The sequence below is a fragment of the Daphnia magna genome, linkage group LG7 (genome assembly GCF_020631705.1).
Source record: "Daphnia magna isolate NIES linkage group LG7, ASM2063170v1.1, whole genome shotgun sequence".
In the NCBI taxonomy this organism is placed as follows: domain Eukaryota; kingdom Metazoa; phylum Arthropoda; class Branchiopoda; order Diplostraca; family Daphniidae; genus Daphnia; species Daphnia magna.
In genome coordinates, this window is record NC_059188.1 from 3,627,262 (window position 1) to 3,640,400 (window position 13,139).

Here is a 13,139-nt window from a genome sequence, read left to right on the forward strand (position 1 = left end):
CTATTTGTCTGGGTCCTATTTCTCCGGCAATCAATGTAATTATTGAAAAGTACTTGTCATCAATGTTCATTCGTAGCTTGAAGTTCTTTCTCGAAAAGTCTTCGAACCATAAATGTGGAATTTTCAATACAAATCAAAATCATTTATTGTAATGACATTGTGAAATCATGAAAATGATTGAAAAGGTATTTTAACTAAGAAATCAACAAATAAACAGATTCCACCATAATTATGACAAACCAATAGTTAGAGCAAAAAGTGTGGCTCAAGTAATGAACTTGTAGATTCTAGAAAAAGATTTAAATAAAATTCAACTGATGGGATTCTTACCAAAAGTTGCCTACCTAAATTTAATCCTTTAGGGAAGCCCCTAAATATTTAACAAAAATGAGCAGTCTGACCAAGAGGAAATAATTTTCAATTAGCATGATGGGAAAAATGGCTACAAATAAATCAATTGGTCAGGAGTTTTAGTGCATTCAACTGGAAGTCTGAGACTGATCTATTATGTCCATTCCTACAAAGATAAAAATTGGCTACCAGTGAACTTTTTGAAAACTAAGAATTATTTAAGAACCTTCTACATCATCAACTGGTTCCTTTACTTCAACATGAATATCCTTTTCAGCTAATCTTTCTTCTTCATTGTTTTCAACTTCTTCTTCATCTTTCTGCATCAGCTGTCTTGCCAATTTCACAGCCATAAACTCATTATAATGTGATTTTCGTTTATGTTCAAAGGATCTCCTTTTAGCTAATAAGAATTTTTTTAACAGGCAATACAAAAGTTTGTTTTGAACTTCTTTGGACTACCTTTATCATTTGGAGTTTCCTCTTCTTCATCTTCACTAACAGAGCTTTCATTTTTCTGAGCTGGAATTTCCTCATTACCAGCCATCAACCTGTCATTTTTGTTGAAAAAATTAAGTTTCTAGCCATACTTGATGAAATGTAAATTTGCCTTTCTGTGAGAAGTTTACTATCTAGCTCGTGGTTATCTTCCTCATCACCAGAATCTTCTCCATGATAACTAAATGGTGTTTTAGGCTCTTCAATTTTCATGTGACCGTAATCTTTATCAGGTGGATGGTGTGTAGCTAGAATATTCATTTCATCCCATTTTGCACCTCGATTGGTAGACCTGCATGTAAAAATTCAATTAAGACATTTTTGGCATCATGGTAGCAGGAAAATCCGAAACACAGAACACACTGGTAATTTTACAAAGTTATAGCGAAAGAGGTACGTTTTACCCTTTGCTGGAGGTTGAGCCTTCAAAACTTGTGGAATTCTTTAGAATTCCTTTTACCGGAACTTTCATTAAATTTTCGGCCATTACGCGTTAATAAATACCTTGTCCGTCAATGTCAGAAACAAGAACTAAAGAGGCGGCCAATAAGTTACAATTTTTCGTCTGCTAGCCACTCCTCCGGTACGGCACATTACATTAGAAAGTATACACAAAGAGAAGTGGTAAAGACACTGGACGACTGGAGTACTCTTTGTTTCATAGAGCTACGCGTGGCAAGCTCCAGAGATGGCGTTGAAGCGGGTTGGTTCAGAACTAGGACTTTTTTTTATGGAACATGGCTGACGCAGAGAAAAAGAGATACGACACATGCAGAGTTGGGGGGAGCGCGCTCTTTTCGAAAGCGCGCTCTGAGCGACGAGCGAAGTCGCTCAAACTGGAAAAACGTGAGCGGGAGAGCGAACGAAGACCTCCTGAGTGGAAGCTCAATGACTGCAACGCCATCTAGCGGTCAATATTTAAAACTAATTGGATGACGGAATATTTCCAAATGCATACTTTGGAAATTACTTGACAAATTAGTTTTTTTGAAAAAAACCGGGAATTACAGTAAGAACCCGTAGGATTCATCTTCTAAGTAAGTTGTAATGCAGTTGTAATGCCAAAATGAAGACGGAAATATACAGATTTCATATGGCATTTTTTGTACGTGAGCGACGAGCGCGAGCGCGCTCACTTTTTTTTTCTGAGCGCGCTCTCAAATCAGTGAGCTACTCCCAACTCTGGACACATGATATATAGAAATATATAGAAATGGATAGCTCTTGATAAGAACTGTCCAATTTTACAAAATTATCGCCTAAAAACAGTTACTCGAGTAGTAAACCGATTCACGATTTTTCACGATTTTTGAAGAAGTTGGTTTCTCCAATCTCCATAAGACCAGAGTAATAGAATACTGGTGTAGCCACGGCCATGTTAACTCCCTCTCTCGGATTTTTTCCCAAAAGTTGTTGCCAATTTCGCGTATCGATTGTGAGAAAATGAGGCAAGATATCGATTTAAGTGTCCCATAACCGTAACGCCACCTATGAATTGAGTTTTAAGGGTTGTTAAGAAATCTCTTCATGCTCTTACTTTTTTCACACTAATTAATTAAGCCACTTTTTGTTTACTTTCTGAAGTACAGACGACGAAAATGAGCGAAAACATAGCGAAAACGTAATACATCACAAGTTCACAACACAGCCGCTGTGGCGCTTTCGTTATGGGACAGAAAGACTTTCAGGCCAAAAAGGCAATGGGAGGGCCCGCCATAAGCGTGGCTACACCAGTATTCTATTACTCTGATAAGACGCTGCAGCCTCAGCAGACCAACTTGGACACAAATGAGATTTTCGCATTTGTGGAGAACGTGCAACGTAGGATGTTTTACTGCTCTATAAACATCAAGGCCTACTTAATGCTTAAGGCCTGTAAACTCGAATACCTCCTATGGCGGTGACGCGTTACCTGGCAACAACTAATCAGAGGAAAAACAAGGGTTACGACGACACCATCTGGCGCTCGCTACTGCTACTGCTTCGAAAACTTTTAAGCAAAAAACAGGGTTTCCTTGTATTTTTTAATTAAGAGTATCTTAGAATCCGTAACTTTTAGTTAAAGAATTCCAGTAAGTGTAAAAAAATCACCTCTTTGAAAAAGATTTGTGTCCACTAAGTAATATTTTACCATTCCATTTCACTATTACAATCAAATTCGCATCGGTTTTGGAATGGTGGTTATGAGAGATATATGGATATAGTTTGGATCGAAGTCCATATTTTAGTAGTCCATTTTGGACTGTCCAAGTCCATAGTTTAGTAACACCCGTGCGCACAATAACAAACACTGGAGTTGTCGAAGCAGCCGCTATAGTCGCACGTAAAACATATACGGATATACCTACCTACCTATCTACCTACCTGGAGTTGCCGTAAATTTTTTTTCAAATCAGAACATACCCCTTTCTACAAATAAACTAGCTTTAAAATGTTTACTTTGTCATGAATTTCCAGTATTGATTGTAAACAGCCACAACATGCTATTTCGGGAATTTTGTAGCGCATGTGAAGAAATTTGTTTAAGCAAGAGAAGTGAGAAGTTAGATCGTCTCAAGAAGCTCCTAAGGGAGTGTAGGCAAAGAATTCTAGACGACCCAAACCTCACTACATATTCCGTGATGCGTCTTCTTCTCCCCCACCTCGATCGCTCGAGAGCATCTTATGGAATTAAAGAGGCTTCATTAGCAAAATTATACATAAAAATATTTTGCCTTCCTAAGGATGGACCAGATGCAATTAGGTTGCTGACATATAAGTATTACAAACAAAGATTCATTGTACCAAAATGGTGTATAATTTTATGTTTATGCTTTTATGTTTAGGGTACCAAAAACTACACAAACTCTGGCCAAAGATTTTGCAGACACCTGCTACAACATTTTAAGGACTCGCTGTAGCTCAGATGTTAGTTCATTGAGTGTTTCTGAAATCAACCAATATCTAGAAAATTTATCAAAAACCTACATGTCAAAGAAGTTGGAAAACACAGAAAAGCTTCTGCAGCCTCTCTTGATGAAATTGTCTGCATTGGAACAAAAATGGTTAATCAGAATAATCCTAAGAGATGTTAAACTTACAGGGCTGAGTGACAAGATTGTGTTGTCAGCTTATCATCCAGATGCAAAGGAATTATATGATGTCTCAAATGATCTTGAGAAAGTGTGCATAACACTACTTAACCCATTAAGTCGATCTTCCGAAATAGAAATTTCCCTCTTTAATCCTTTTCGCCCAATGTTAGCAGATAGACTTGAAATGTCTAAAATTTTCGCGAAAATGGGGAACAAGCCATTCTACGTAGAGACGAAAATTGACGGAGAAAGAATGCAAATTCATAAAAGCGGAAAGAGGTTTTAACACCAATGTTCTAAAAGAAATTTGAGAACTCATATCCACTTCAACAGGTATGGGTATTATTCACGGCGTGGCTTTGACTACACGTCAAACTTCGGAACCAACTCGTCATCGGGAAATCTTAGCCCTCGTCTAGAGGAATGCTTCCGTGAAACTGTGACCAGTTGCATTATAGATGGTGAAATGGTAGCTTGGAACGTCAAAGGTTCCTTTATAGTGTCTAAGGGCGAAAACATAGACGTCAAGTCCATATCTTCTACTGGCGAACTGATTCCATGTTTCGTCGCTTTTGATATTCTATTATTGAATGGCGAAGTCCTATCTAATCTACCATACAAGGTTTTTTTTTCTTCAAAGAACAGTCTTCCGGAAGAAACTCATTCTATGAATTCTCTTAGGAACGACTAAAGCTACTGGAATCTGCAGTTAAAATTAAAGAAAGTGTTATTCAGTTTCCGAATCGCAAGCTTGTTACGACAAAGATGGAAGTCACTAACTTGCTTAATGACGCAATTGATCAACGCGAAGAAGGAATCGTCCTGAAAAATCCAGACTCAATCTACAAGCCTAATGAACGCAAAGGAGGATGGTTCAAGGTAAACTGTTGATCATTTGAGCTTTCTGTTTAGTGATAAAAATGTATTATTTCTTTAAAGGTCAAACCCGAGTACGTTAACGAAATGATGGATCATTTAGGTACCGGTCACAAAAAAGAAAGAAATGAAAAATTAATAGCATTAGTTTCAAATTCAAAAAGTTTTCCAATCTTATGCTACATTAGATTTGATCATATTGGGTGGCTACCATGGACAGGGAAGACGAAGAAATTTGATCGCGATGTTTTTAGTAGGTGTGGCCGTCCCATCCTTAGAAAAAGAGAAAGAACAACTGGAATTCTATTCTTTCGCTCGTGTTGGCTCGGGTTTTTCAGATAAACAACTTCGTAGTTTACTCGAAAAATTGAACCCCCATTGGCAAAAGTGGGACAAAAATGCCCCTCCACCAAAAATTCACTGTAGCAGAGAAAAACCAGATGTTTGGATCAATCCTTCGTCTTCAGCAATATTAGAGGTTAGTTTGTGTTTATGTTATTAAGAATATGTTTTGTCGAGTTATTCGGGCGCACCATATACGTAGATCAAAGCGTCGGAAATTATTTCGAGCAACTCTTACAAAGCCGGATCTACGTTACGATTTCCCAGAGTGGAGCGCGTACGTGAAGACCGAGCTTGGTATTCCTGTATGACTTTAAGTGAAATAAACGAAATGAGAAAAATGGCTTCGGGAAAGCTTGTCACGCGCCATTGCAGTTTTCAAGGTAAAGTTTAGTTTATGCGTTGTTGATGAGTATGGTTGTTTTAAAACTTGTTTTCTTGTCAATTATTTTGTTTATTGACCCGATTACAGACGATATACCTAGTGGCAAACGCATTAAAACAGCAAGCGTGATTGCAGGAGTTGCTACTCCCTTCCAAGCAGCAGATATATCTGATGTCAAAAGGTCATCAAACTGTTTTTCCGACAAAGAGATTTGCGTTTTAAACGGCTCTAGTTCCTTTACGAAACAAGAACTAGAACGAAGTGTGGTGTCAGGTGGTGGTGTTGTTGTCCAGCATCCAAGTGATTTCTTTTTGTACTTTTTTTTTTTTGCTGTAGATTTTTTTTATACCAAATACTTTTCTTAGCACATTCTACATTTTGCATTATTGCTGCAAAAGACGATATACGAGTTAAAAGCCTTAAAGCACGACCAAAATGGGATATTGTCTGTCCCGCATGGCTACTGCGCTGTTTAAACTTGAATCGCCTGATTCCCTTCCGTCCTCAAGATTTACTGGTCGTCACGCAAGCTACAAAAGAAATACTGGCCCAAAACTTCGATCGATTTGGCAATAGCCTGAGAGAAGCCACTTCAGTTGAAGATGTTGGTCCGATTCTTCAGCAGGTCAAAGATTTGGTATGGCTAGTTTTGTATTATTATTTATATATATATACGTATATATATTTTTTTTCGTTCACTTAAGTAGTTTTTAATTTTTCGTGTGTTAGGAAAACCCGGTGCCTTTAAGTGTATATGAGATAGCTGATCTTGAATACGAAATATTTGGAAAGTTACACAAGTACGGCATTTTCCGAACCTGCATTGTTTATGTCGATGTCTGGGAAACGATATCAGATTTCAATAGCCTAATAATTTCCCGAGAACTGCGGATCATTTCGCTTGACCTCCGCATCTATGGCGCTCAGGTTTTGAATCACATGGACCATTCGGTCACTCATGTTGTATGTGATCCAGTCGCTTACCCTCATCGAGCCTCTATGTGGAAATCGATAAATCGTCAGCAAGAAGTCAAGTTTAAATTAGTTCGACCAGAGTGGATTGCACATTCCATAACCCAAGGGAATTTGCTTGATGAAATAATCTATTGTCCCTAGATGAATTCTTTATTTTGCGTAGTGGACTACATTGGTTAAAATTCACTGTATGTTTTAAAACTTCGTCCTATGTTTGTTGTGTTCGTTTATTATTAAAATAATAAACCGGAAAAATAAAATTGCCTGTATACTGTACATTTTAGAGGTTAATTGATTCCCATCTGCGAACTGCGACAATGTGAATGAGTAAGGTTGCCACGAATAGCTATATTTTTAGAAAAAAATGTTACCTAGGCTGGATGGTTCAACTATAGGCTGCACTGTATGATCAACTCATTTTTTCAGTCATTCAAATTGTTTCTTAAAATGTAAACTATTATAGTTTGCATGTTGTTTACATTGTACGTTGTTATAGGTAAATAGTTTAACTGTACCCAAGCTGTTCTTCGCTCCATAATAGAGAATGATAGGTAAAAACCTAAAAAGTAACTTCATTTCCTTTTCTTAGCATAACATTTATTCATAGTTGTCGAAAAAATGTAACGCTCAGTTAAGGTTCTCATTTTTACGATGGGATTTTCTATTTTATTTAGTTGTTTGTTGCAGTTATTTTCAGTAGCACTAGTTTTATTTTTAGTCCAATAGGGTGTCGAAGGGGCAGCAAGCGTTAAAAAAGCAAGAGTGGCCTGAAAACAAAATCGATGACAGCTCTGTATAGATATCAGCAGATATCAGTTTATGGACATACAAAATAATTAATTTGATCGCGAAAACGCCGAGTGTTTCTCTTAAATCAGTGCGGGTTTTTTAATGATTTTTTTTTTGGCAAAAGATTTTTTCTGCAGTATTTTAATTAGTTACTTCTTCGACTCAACATCTGATTGAAGTTGATCGAGATGAGGATTGGAGTTCTCAGCACCTGGGTTCATCTTCGATAATTTCGGTTTCATTCCTCATAATTGCTGTTTTAATGTTATGCAGCGTGAATGGACAACATGCAAGCAATATACTGGTTCACAGAAAATGGCTGAATAAAGCGAAGGCTTGGTGCGGCATAGTCATAGCAGACTGGCCATGAAAAGCCAAAGACAGCGATTCAAATTTCGTGAGTAATTGTTGTTTCTTTTTCGATGACTCAGAAGCTCAGAGGCTATGAAGCTCAGAAACTATGTGAGTGACACACACATCTGAGGGGCGAGAATGTTCTATCAAAACATTTCTATTTCAACAAACGAAGTAAACGTAAGAAGGTGAAACCATCACAATCGTTTCAGTATATTTTCGCTCGCAGCATTTCGTTTTATATAATAAAGCTTCTATATTCTGCTTCACATTTCCAATGACCGGTTTTCAGCTTCATCTAATTGGCATTGTTTATTCTTTTCAGTTTATAGGGTAACCTTACGTAACGAACGGGCGCATTTCATTCTAGAACTCATCATGCGACTTAGAATGCCTAGGTTGACTCCCCATTGTTTACTGAAGCTTTCGCTAAAACAATTTGTTTCTACCATATTATTTTAGGAAAGATGGTTCTCGAGTTCCTAACAGAAGAGTGTACCGATGACAACAAGATAGCAAGTGAGCATAAGGTATAAAGATACGAAATTTGTGTAATCAAACTTATACACGGATGGCGGCAAAATACGTACATCGGTTGCATTAATCACAACCTGTTTGTTGTACAAAACATTTCGCCAAATTACGACTTAATGCCAGAGTTATTAACATAGTTTTATCTGAATTGAGTTGGCAATTAGGATGAGGGATGGGCTCGGCGTCGTCTTGGAAAGAAGACGTTAACTCTTGTAGACTTTGCATTAATTCGTAAGTCTGATCTGACGTAAAAACTGGTGGATTGGTTTCCAGTAATGGTAACGCGTCCATAAGCAACACTGTCCAAAAGCTGAACAAAAATTCGAAAATAAAGCAAGTTTTCATGGTAAACCAATATGTGATAGTTGCGAAAGACTTACTATTTTGGTGCGATACGTGAAGAAATCAAAGAGATCAAAAGGTTGGCTGCTGAGTGGAAATCATTTGCACTGTAAAGTCGATGAAATTCTCTATATTTTCCCAAGAACGCCAAGCGATCGCTTGCCAGAAGTCCAGCCCCCAGTGAGTCTAGCAAGTCCGTTGAAGTGAAGTCGGAATCCTGGAGGTAACGTTCTAGAACGGCATCAGCCGCATAAGTAGCTAGAGGTGCATCTTGCGCCCGCACAGCCCAAGCGACGGCAGCACCGAGTCGTCCGTTTTTCAAGGCATGCCATCCCACAACGCGACAAACTGAGGTTACAACTGACGTTAATTTTCGTCGTTCCGCAAGAGCTATCAGTTTTGAGGCCTTTAATTCCGATTGACATGGAAGACGCGTAAGCAAGTGTTCGAGTGTTGCTGAACCGACAGTCGGACAATGGTCGAGATAGAGGACGCCAACGGACCACAAGGATTGGTGGCTGAAAAGACAAATTGCATAGTCCCGAAGCAAAGTTTCTCTCAGTTGTAGAGAATTAATGTCTTCAAACGACTGAAGCGCCCCCGCATGGTATAATAAATCGGCAAGATGGGCGGTAAACCACGAGTTGTCCAAAACACCTTGCATTTCCCCTATTACCTGCCCGTATAAAATAAAATAAGATTATTTAGTTATTTATTATTATTATTATTTTGTTGTTATTTTCTTTTGTTTGTTTTGTTTTTTGTTTGCTTGTGTTGTTTTTTGGGTAGGGGAGGGGGGATAGCGGAGTAACATTTGTTTGGTAACAATAAAAACTGTCAATGTTGGGGAAACTGCACGGAGTGTAACGGGTAAAGTTTAAGTACAAATTAAGTTGCTGTGTAGCGGTACTCACTTTACGCGTGTCGCGTCGGAGAACTGCTAAAAGGGTTGCATCTAGTGACGACAAATCATCAAATCCAGTAAAAGCGGCCAAAAATGGATCTGCTTGATCGCCCAGTGATGCAGCGTTTATGGTGGGCTGTGTGAACGTCAACTGAGTTATCATTCGCTGGTACCAGGTTTCGAAAAAATCGGCAACCTTTTCAAATGCTTCTTCTTTACCACAAAGTATCTTGAAGAGAAAACACCGTAATGGTTTAGAAATTAGAAGTAACAACGTAAAACAATGCCCTATGAAGAAGACACGGTGGTCCAGAATCCTATGAACATTTCAACCCACATACCTCCATAAGGAGCTGTAAATCTTGCGAATCAAAGAAATCGCCCGCTTGAATTCGAGCTTCACACTCTTCCTTCCAATGATTCCATCTAAAAGTAAATTCAGGAGCCGAAACAGGCGAATTCACCTTTAAAAAATAAAAAAAATCTCCATTTGTATTTTAGATTTAAATTTAATGTAACTCTAAATAAAATCAGTGTTCTTACACTGAAAACTGGCATCTTCTTCAGCAATTCAAAGGCACTTTGGAAAGCATCAGTTTGGAAACCAGAATGAATTCTTAATAATTTAATAGCACTGTCTATACGCAACTGGAACACCAATCCATAAAGAGCTTTCCAAAAGCTTTCATGAAATTCTGGGGTTGGAGATGCTAAAACTGTTCCAGTTTCTTCAAGAGCATTTGGAAAATGAATGCGGACCCATTCCAGAAGGTGTGGCAGAATTCCAAGTGGATTTTCAAGATACATAATTTCACACAAGTTCCATACCAATTCAGCTTTATAAAATATTTCACTCATTTCTTGAATTGCTTGGGTAGCTTCATTAGTTTCCGCAAGATCAGCAGCTTGATTCAAATCTTCAATGCAAGCATTTATAATGCAGCGATACTGATGGCTGGACTGAATAAGCTCAGATACACTTATTTGAGTTTCTTTTCCAACTCTAGCTTGGATGGCAATAAATGCACCACAAGATTCATTAACAAGTTTACGAACAAAGGGATTGTACAAGGTTCGCTCCCACGAAATCATAAACAAGTTCTTCCTAGAACCAGGCATACCTGCTATTGAAAAAACATGGGAAGTCAACAAAGAAAGTGTGTAAGATGTGTCAGTCATACCCATTGTGATGGATTTGGAAAACTCAGTAGGAAATACAACCAAGTTGTTACCATAGCCCCAGCTAAATCCAATATCTTTATTATGGATGAATGAATTATCAAGGATTCCCTATAGGACAAAATAAATGAGCTTAGTGATTCGGAAAATTCAAAGCTTGAGATTCTGATTACAATGGGCTCAAGCATTTTGAATTAAGATACAAGCCTGGCAGCGTCTAAATTCGTGTGTAGATTTATGTACAATTAACCGGTATTGTCGGTATACTACAGACAAAATCGAAAAGCAAATATCGTAAATATCCTAATTCTGAACTTCGAAATCTCTTTAGAAGTTTTTTTGTCTGCTTGAACAACACAGTCTTCATCTGTCCACGGAAACAGATCCGTTTAGATTGTCGGTCAAAAACGGATCCTCCAAGTGGTGGGGAACGGAATTGTTTCCGATCACTATGCGTACGGCTTATTCCGATTTGTTTCCGTTCAACATAGTCTCCGTGGCGGGCGTTCCAATTTTGTTTGATTGTTTAGCTATGTTGTCATTATTTACGTTTATTGTTTTTGTTTTTTTCTTTTGATTTGGTTTTAAAGTTAGTTGTATTTGTGTTTGTATTTTTAAAATCTATATATATGTTTAAAAAGAATAAACTTTTTTAATGAAAAAAATTGCTGTATTTCATTTTTTTTTGAACCACGAAACAAATTTTACATTAGAACAGAAGTAAGAATATATTATTATTTGATAGGTAATATTAATGAATTTCTTACCATTTAACGAATTTTATTTAGGATTAGTGAAATGCATAAAATTTTTACAGTGTTACTCAGCCAAAGCTTTAAATTTGCATTCAGTGTGTTGGCTGCGTTTTCCATCCACGTTGGGAAGTACACTTTTTTATTAAGAAGGTAATCTATTGTGGCATTGTAAAAAAATTAACACAATTATCAAACAGGTAACTTATCTCACAAAATTTTAATGTTATAGCCCTGACATCACTCTTTTATTTTCCCTTTTCCAGGTATCGGAATCCCACTAGGTTGACCGGGGCACCAACCAACAATTGAATAGTCAATTAAAAAGCAACCTTCTAAGCCTAGAATCAATAACTAAGAATAAACCATTAAAGCTAATTAGGTATTTTTCAATGTAAAAATGTAATTAAATAATCAAATAATCAAACAATTTGTTCGTGTCACTCTTCACTCATTGAATTTGCTTTATGTTGTTTATGAATAAAACACTTGCTGCTTACTCTTTAAAACACATTGAGTTTTTATTTAAAATGTACTTGTGTTTACATGCATTCTTGGTAATTTAAAACGTTGGAATAATAATAATGAGAAGTTAGAATTCAAATTTGAATTACGCGCGTCATCAAAATGGCCGCCGCAATGGATGCCGGGAAGGGGCCAAGGGGGGTACATTTTATTGGAATTTGTGGTTCTTAAACTATAAAAATCGAAGTAAAATATAACATCAAAACATGCTAGAGATAATAAAGAATCTTAATAATATATTTTCTGTTTATTTTGGTGTATATTAGTAACCAAACAACGTACCCAAAAATGTCTGTTTTTGGCCCTCCCCCCCCCTCCCCTAAAATGTCATAAAATAAAATAATTAATTACGTTCTAAGTTTTCAGCGAATTTTCGTAAGTTTTACGGCAATCGATAGGTATTTAAAAACGCTATCTATTTGGTGAATTTCATCAAAAAATATTGAAAAGGAAAAAAATTCTAAATGAATCAAATTTTTTTGCGTTTTGTCGCTTGGGTCCAATACTGCGCTTGATCGATTAAATGAAAAAAATTTGATTCGTTTAGAATTTTTTTCCTTTTCAATATTTTTTGATGAAATTCACCAAATAGATAGCGCAAAAAGGGGCCAAATGGTCCCTTTTTAAATGTTTGAATATATAGAAATCCGATATCATATGGAAGCAAAACGTTTAAAAAATGAGGTTAGCCAGAAATCAAAAGACTGACCGTCCTCAACAGCGCCGTCGGACATTCTAAGGATATCCGAACGGGCTTTCATTTGGCTGTAAATATGACATGTATTGGACTTGTAATCTTGAAAAAACATTAGGCTATATCTGGATTTGAACTCGGGTCTCCCGTACCACAGTTGAATATTATTGGTACGTCTGCTAGACTTCGTGGAGAGCAGACTTGTTTTTAAAGAGCTCCGTTTTTTTTTGATGAAGTGTTTTAGCTCCTTGTATTATTCTTACACTAGTAACTTTGGGCCCGTCCAGGGCCGGGGGATAGGTGGCGCTAGCGTATTTCGTAGCCACTGCTTCTCGTACCACTCGTAAGACAGAACGTACTGGCGCGATATACGAAAAATAATTTTTCCTGATCTTAGAGCCAGTTACATCCGGTAACAGGTGGATCTCAGTTTATCGATGTCGTTCGTCCTAAAACTTAGAATAGATAATAATTTAGTTGCCATCTTTTAATTTGTTTATAATTTAAAAAAGAGTATTCACGGTTGAGCGCCGTCGGGAACTGCCCCCGAGGCCATGCCCGTGCT

The 13,139-nt window shown here is 37.3% G+C and overlaps 3 protein-coding genes and 1 long non-coding RNA gene across 7 annotated transcripts; 2 read left to right on the forward strand and 2 right to left on the reverse strand.

Annotated features, from left to right (window-relative positions):
* Positions 1–127: 127 nt before the first annotated feature.
* On the reverse strand, positions 128–1,488 carry LOC116927768 (protein phosphatase inhibitor 2). 2 transcript variants are annotated; one of them, XR_004396758.2, is made up of 6 exons: positions 1,254–1,488; positions 962–1,141; positions 814–902; positions 578–754; positions 345–517; positions 128–287 (listed from the first exon to the last, which is right to left on the reverse strand). XR_004396758.2 is itself a non-coding variant. In XM_032934825.2 (5 exons), the coding sequence occupies exons 1-5, from the start codon at positions 1,334–1,336 to the stop codon at positions 480–482; spliced, it is 567 nt and encodes a 188-aa protein (XP_032790716.1). In that variant the 5' UTR covers positions 1,337–1,488; the 3' UTR covers positions 128–479. The 2 variants fall into 2 exon arrangements, 1 of the variants encoding a protein (XP_032790716.1); XM_032934825.2 differs by having other exon boundaries at positions 128–517.
* Positions 1,489–3,069: 1,581 nt separating this feature from the next.
* LOC116927708 (DNA ligase 4) lies at positions 3,070–6,777 on the forward strand. 2 transcript variants are annotated; one of them, XM_032934743.2, is made up of 11 exons: positions 3,070–3,224; positions 3,307–3,607; positions 3,675–4,202; positions 4,257–4,545; positions 4,605–4,802; positions 4,863–4,902; positions 4,964–5,277; positions 5,344–5,524; positions 5,614–5,826; positions 5,892–6,163; positions 6,256–6,777. In XM_032934743.2, the coding sequence occupies exons 2-11, from the start codon at positions 3,330–3,332 to the stop codon at positions 6,640–6,642; spliced, it is 2,700 nt and encodes an 899-aa protein (XP_032790634.2). In that variant the 5' UTR covers positions 3,070–3,224; positions 3,307–3,329; the 3' UTR covers positions 6,643–6,777. The 2 variants fall into 2 exon arrangements, with proteins under 2 accessions (XP_032790634.2, XP_032790635.2); XM_032934744.2 differs by having other exon boundaries at positions 3,116–3,607; positions 4,988–5,277.
* A 340-nt stretch (positions 6,778–7,117) lies between these two features.
* On the forward strand, positions 7,118–8,223 carry LOC116927803. Its single transcript, XR_004396783.2, has 3 exons — positions 7,118–7,832; positions 7,970–8,042; positions 8,107–8,223. It is a non-coding gene; the product is annotated as an uncharacterized LOC116927803 (long non-coding RNA).
* On the reverse strand, positions 8,178–11,156 carry LOC116927715 (nuclear pore complex protein Nup85). 2 transcript variants are annotated; one of them, XM_032934755.2, is made up of 7 exons: positions 10,777–11,156; positions 10,606–10,714; positions 9,968–10,545; positions 9,766–9,888; positions 9,435–9,653; positions 8,559–9,196; positions 8,178–8,488 (listed from the first exon to the last, which is right to left on the reverse strand). In XM_032934755.2, the coding sequence occupies exons 1-7, from the start codon at positions 10,789–10,791 to the stop codon at positions 8,245–8,247; spliced, it is 1,926 nt and encodes a 641-aa protein (XP_032790646.1). In that variant the 5' UTR covers positions 10,792–11,156; the 3' UTR covers positions 8,178–8,244. The 2 variants fall into 2 exon arrangements, with proteins under 2 accessions (XP_032790646.1, XP_032790645.1); XM_032934754.2 differs by having other exon boundaries at positions 9,968–10,548.
* Positions 11,157–13,139: the final 1,983 nt, after the last annotated feature.

Coding starts and splice junctions, on each gene's coding strand:
- LOC116927708 (XM_032934743.2), top strand. CDS start 3,330: ATGCTATTTCGGGAATTTTGTAGCGCATGTGAAGAAATTTGTTTAAGC. Junction 3,608..3,674: donor ATTAGGTTGCTGACATATAA/GTATTACAAACA, acceptor TTTTATGTTTAG/GGTACCAAAAACTACACAAA. Junction 5,525..5,613: donor GCGCCATTGCAGTTTTCAAG/GTAAAGTTTAGT, acceptor ACCCGATTACAG/ACGATATACCTAGTGGCAAA.
- LOC116927715 (XM_032934754.2), bottom strand. Junction 10,549..10,605: donor TTCCAAATCCATCACAATGG/GTATGACTGACA, acceptor TTTTTTCAATAG/CAGGTATGCCTGGTTCTAGG. Junction 9,889..9,967: donor AGAAGATGCCAGTTTTCAGT/GTAAGAACACTG, acceptor TATTTTTTAAAG/GTGAATTCGCCTGTTTCGGC.
- LOC116927768 (XM_032934825.2), bottom strand. CDS start 1,336: ATGGCCGAAAATTTAATGAAAGTTCCGGTAAAAGGAATTCTAAAGAAT. Junction 1,142..1,253: donor GGCTCAACCTCCAGCAAAGG/GTAAAACGTACC, acceptor TTTTACATGCAG/GTCTACCAATCGAGGTGCAA. Junction 518..577: donor ACCAGTTGATGATGTAGAAG/GTTCTTAAATAA, acceptor TTATCTTTGTAG/GAATGGACATAATAGATCAG.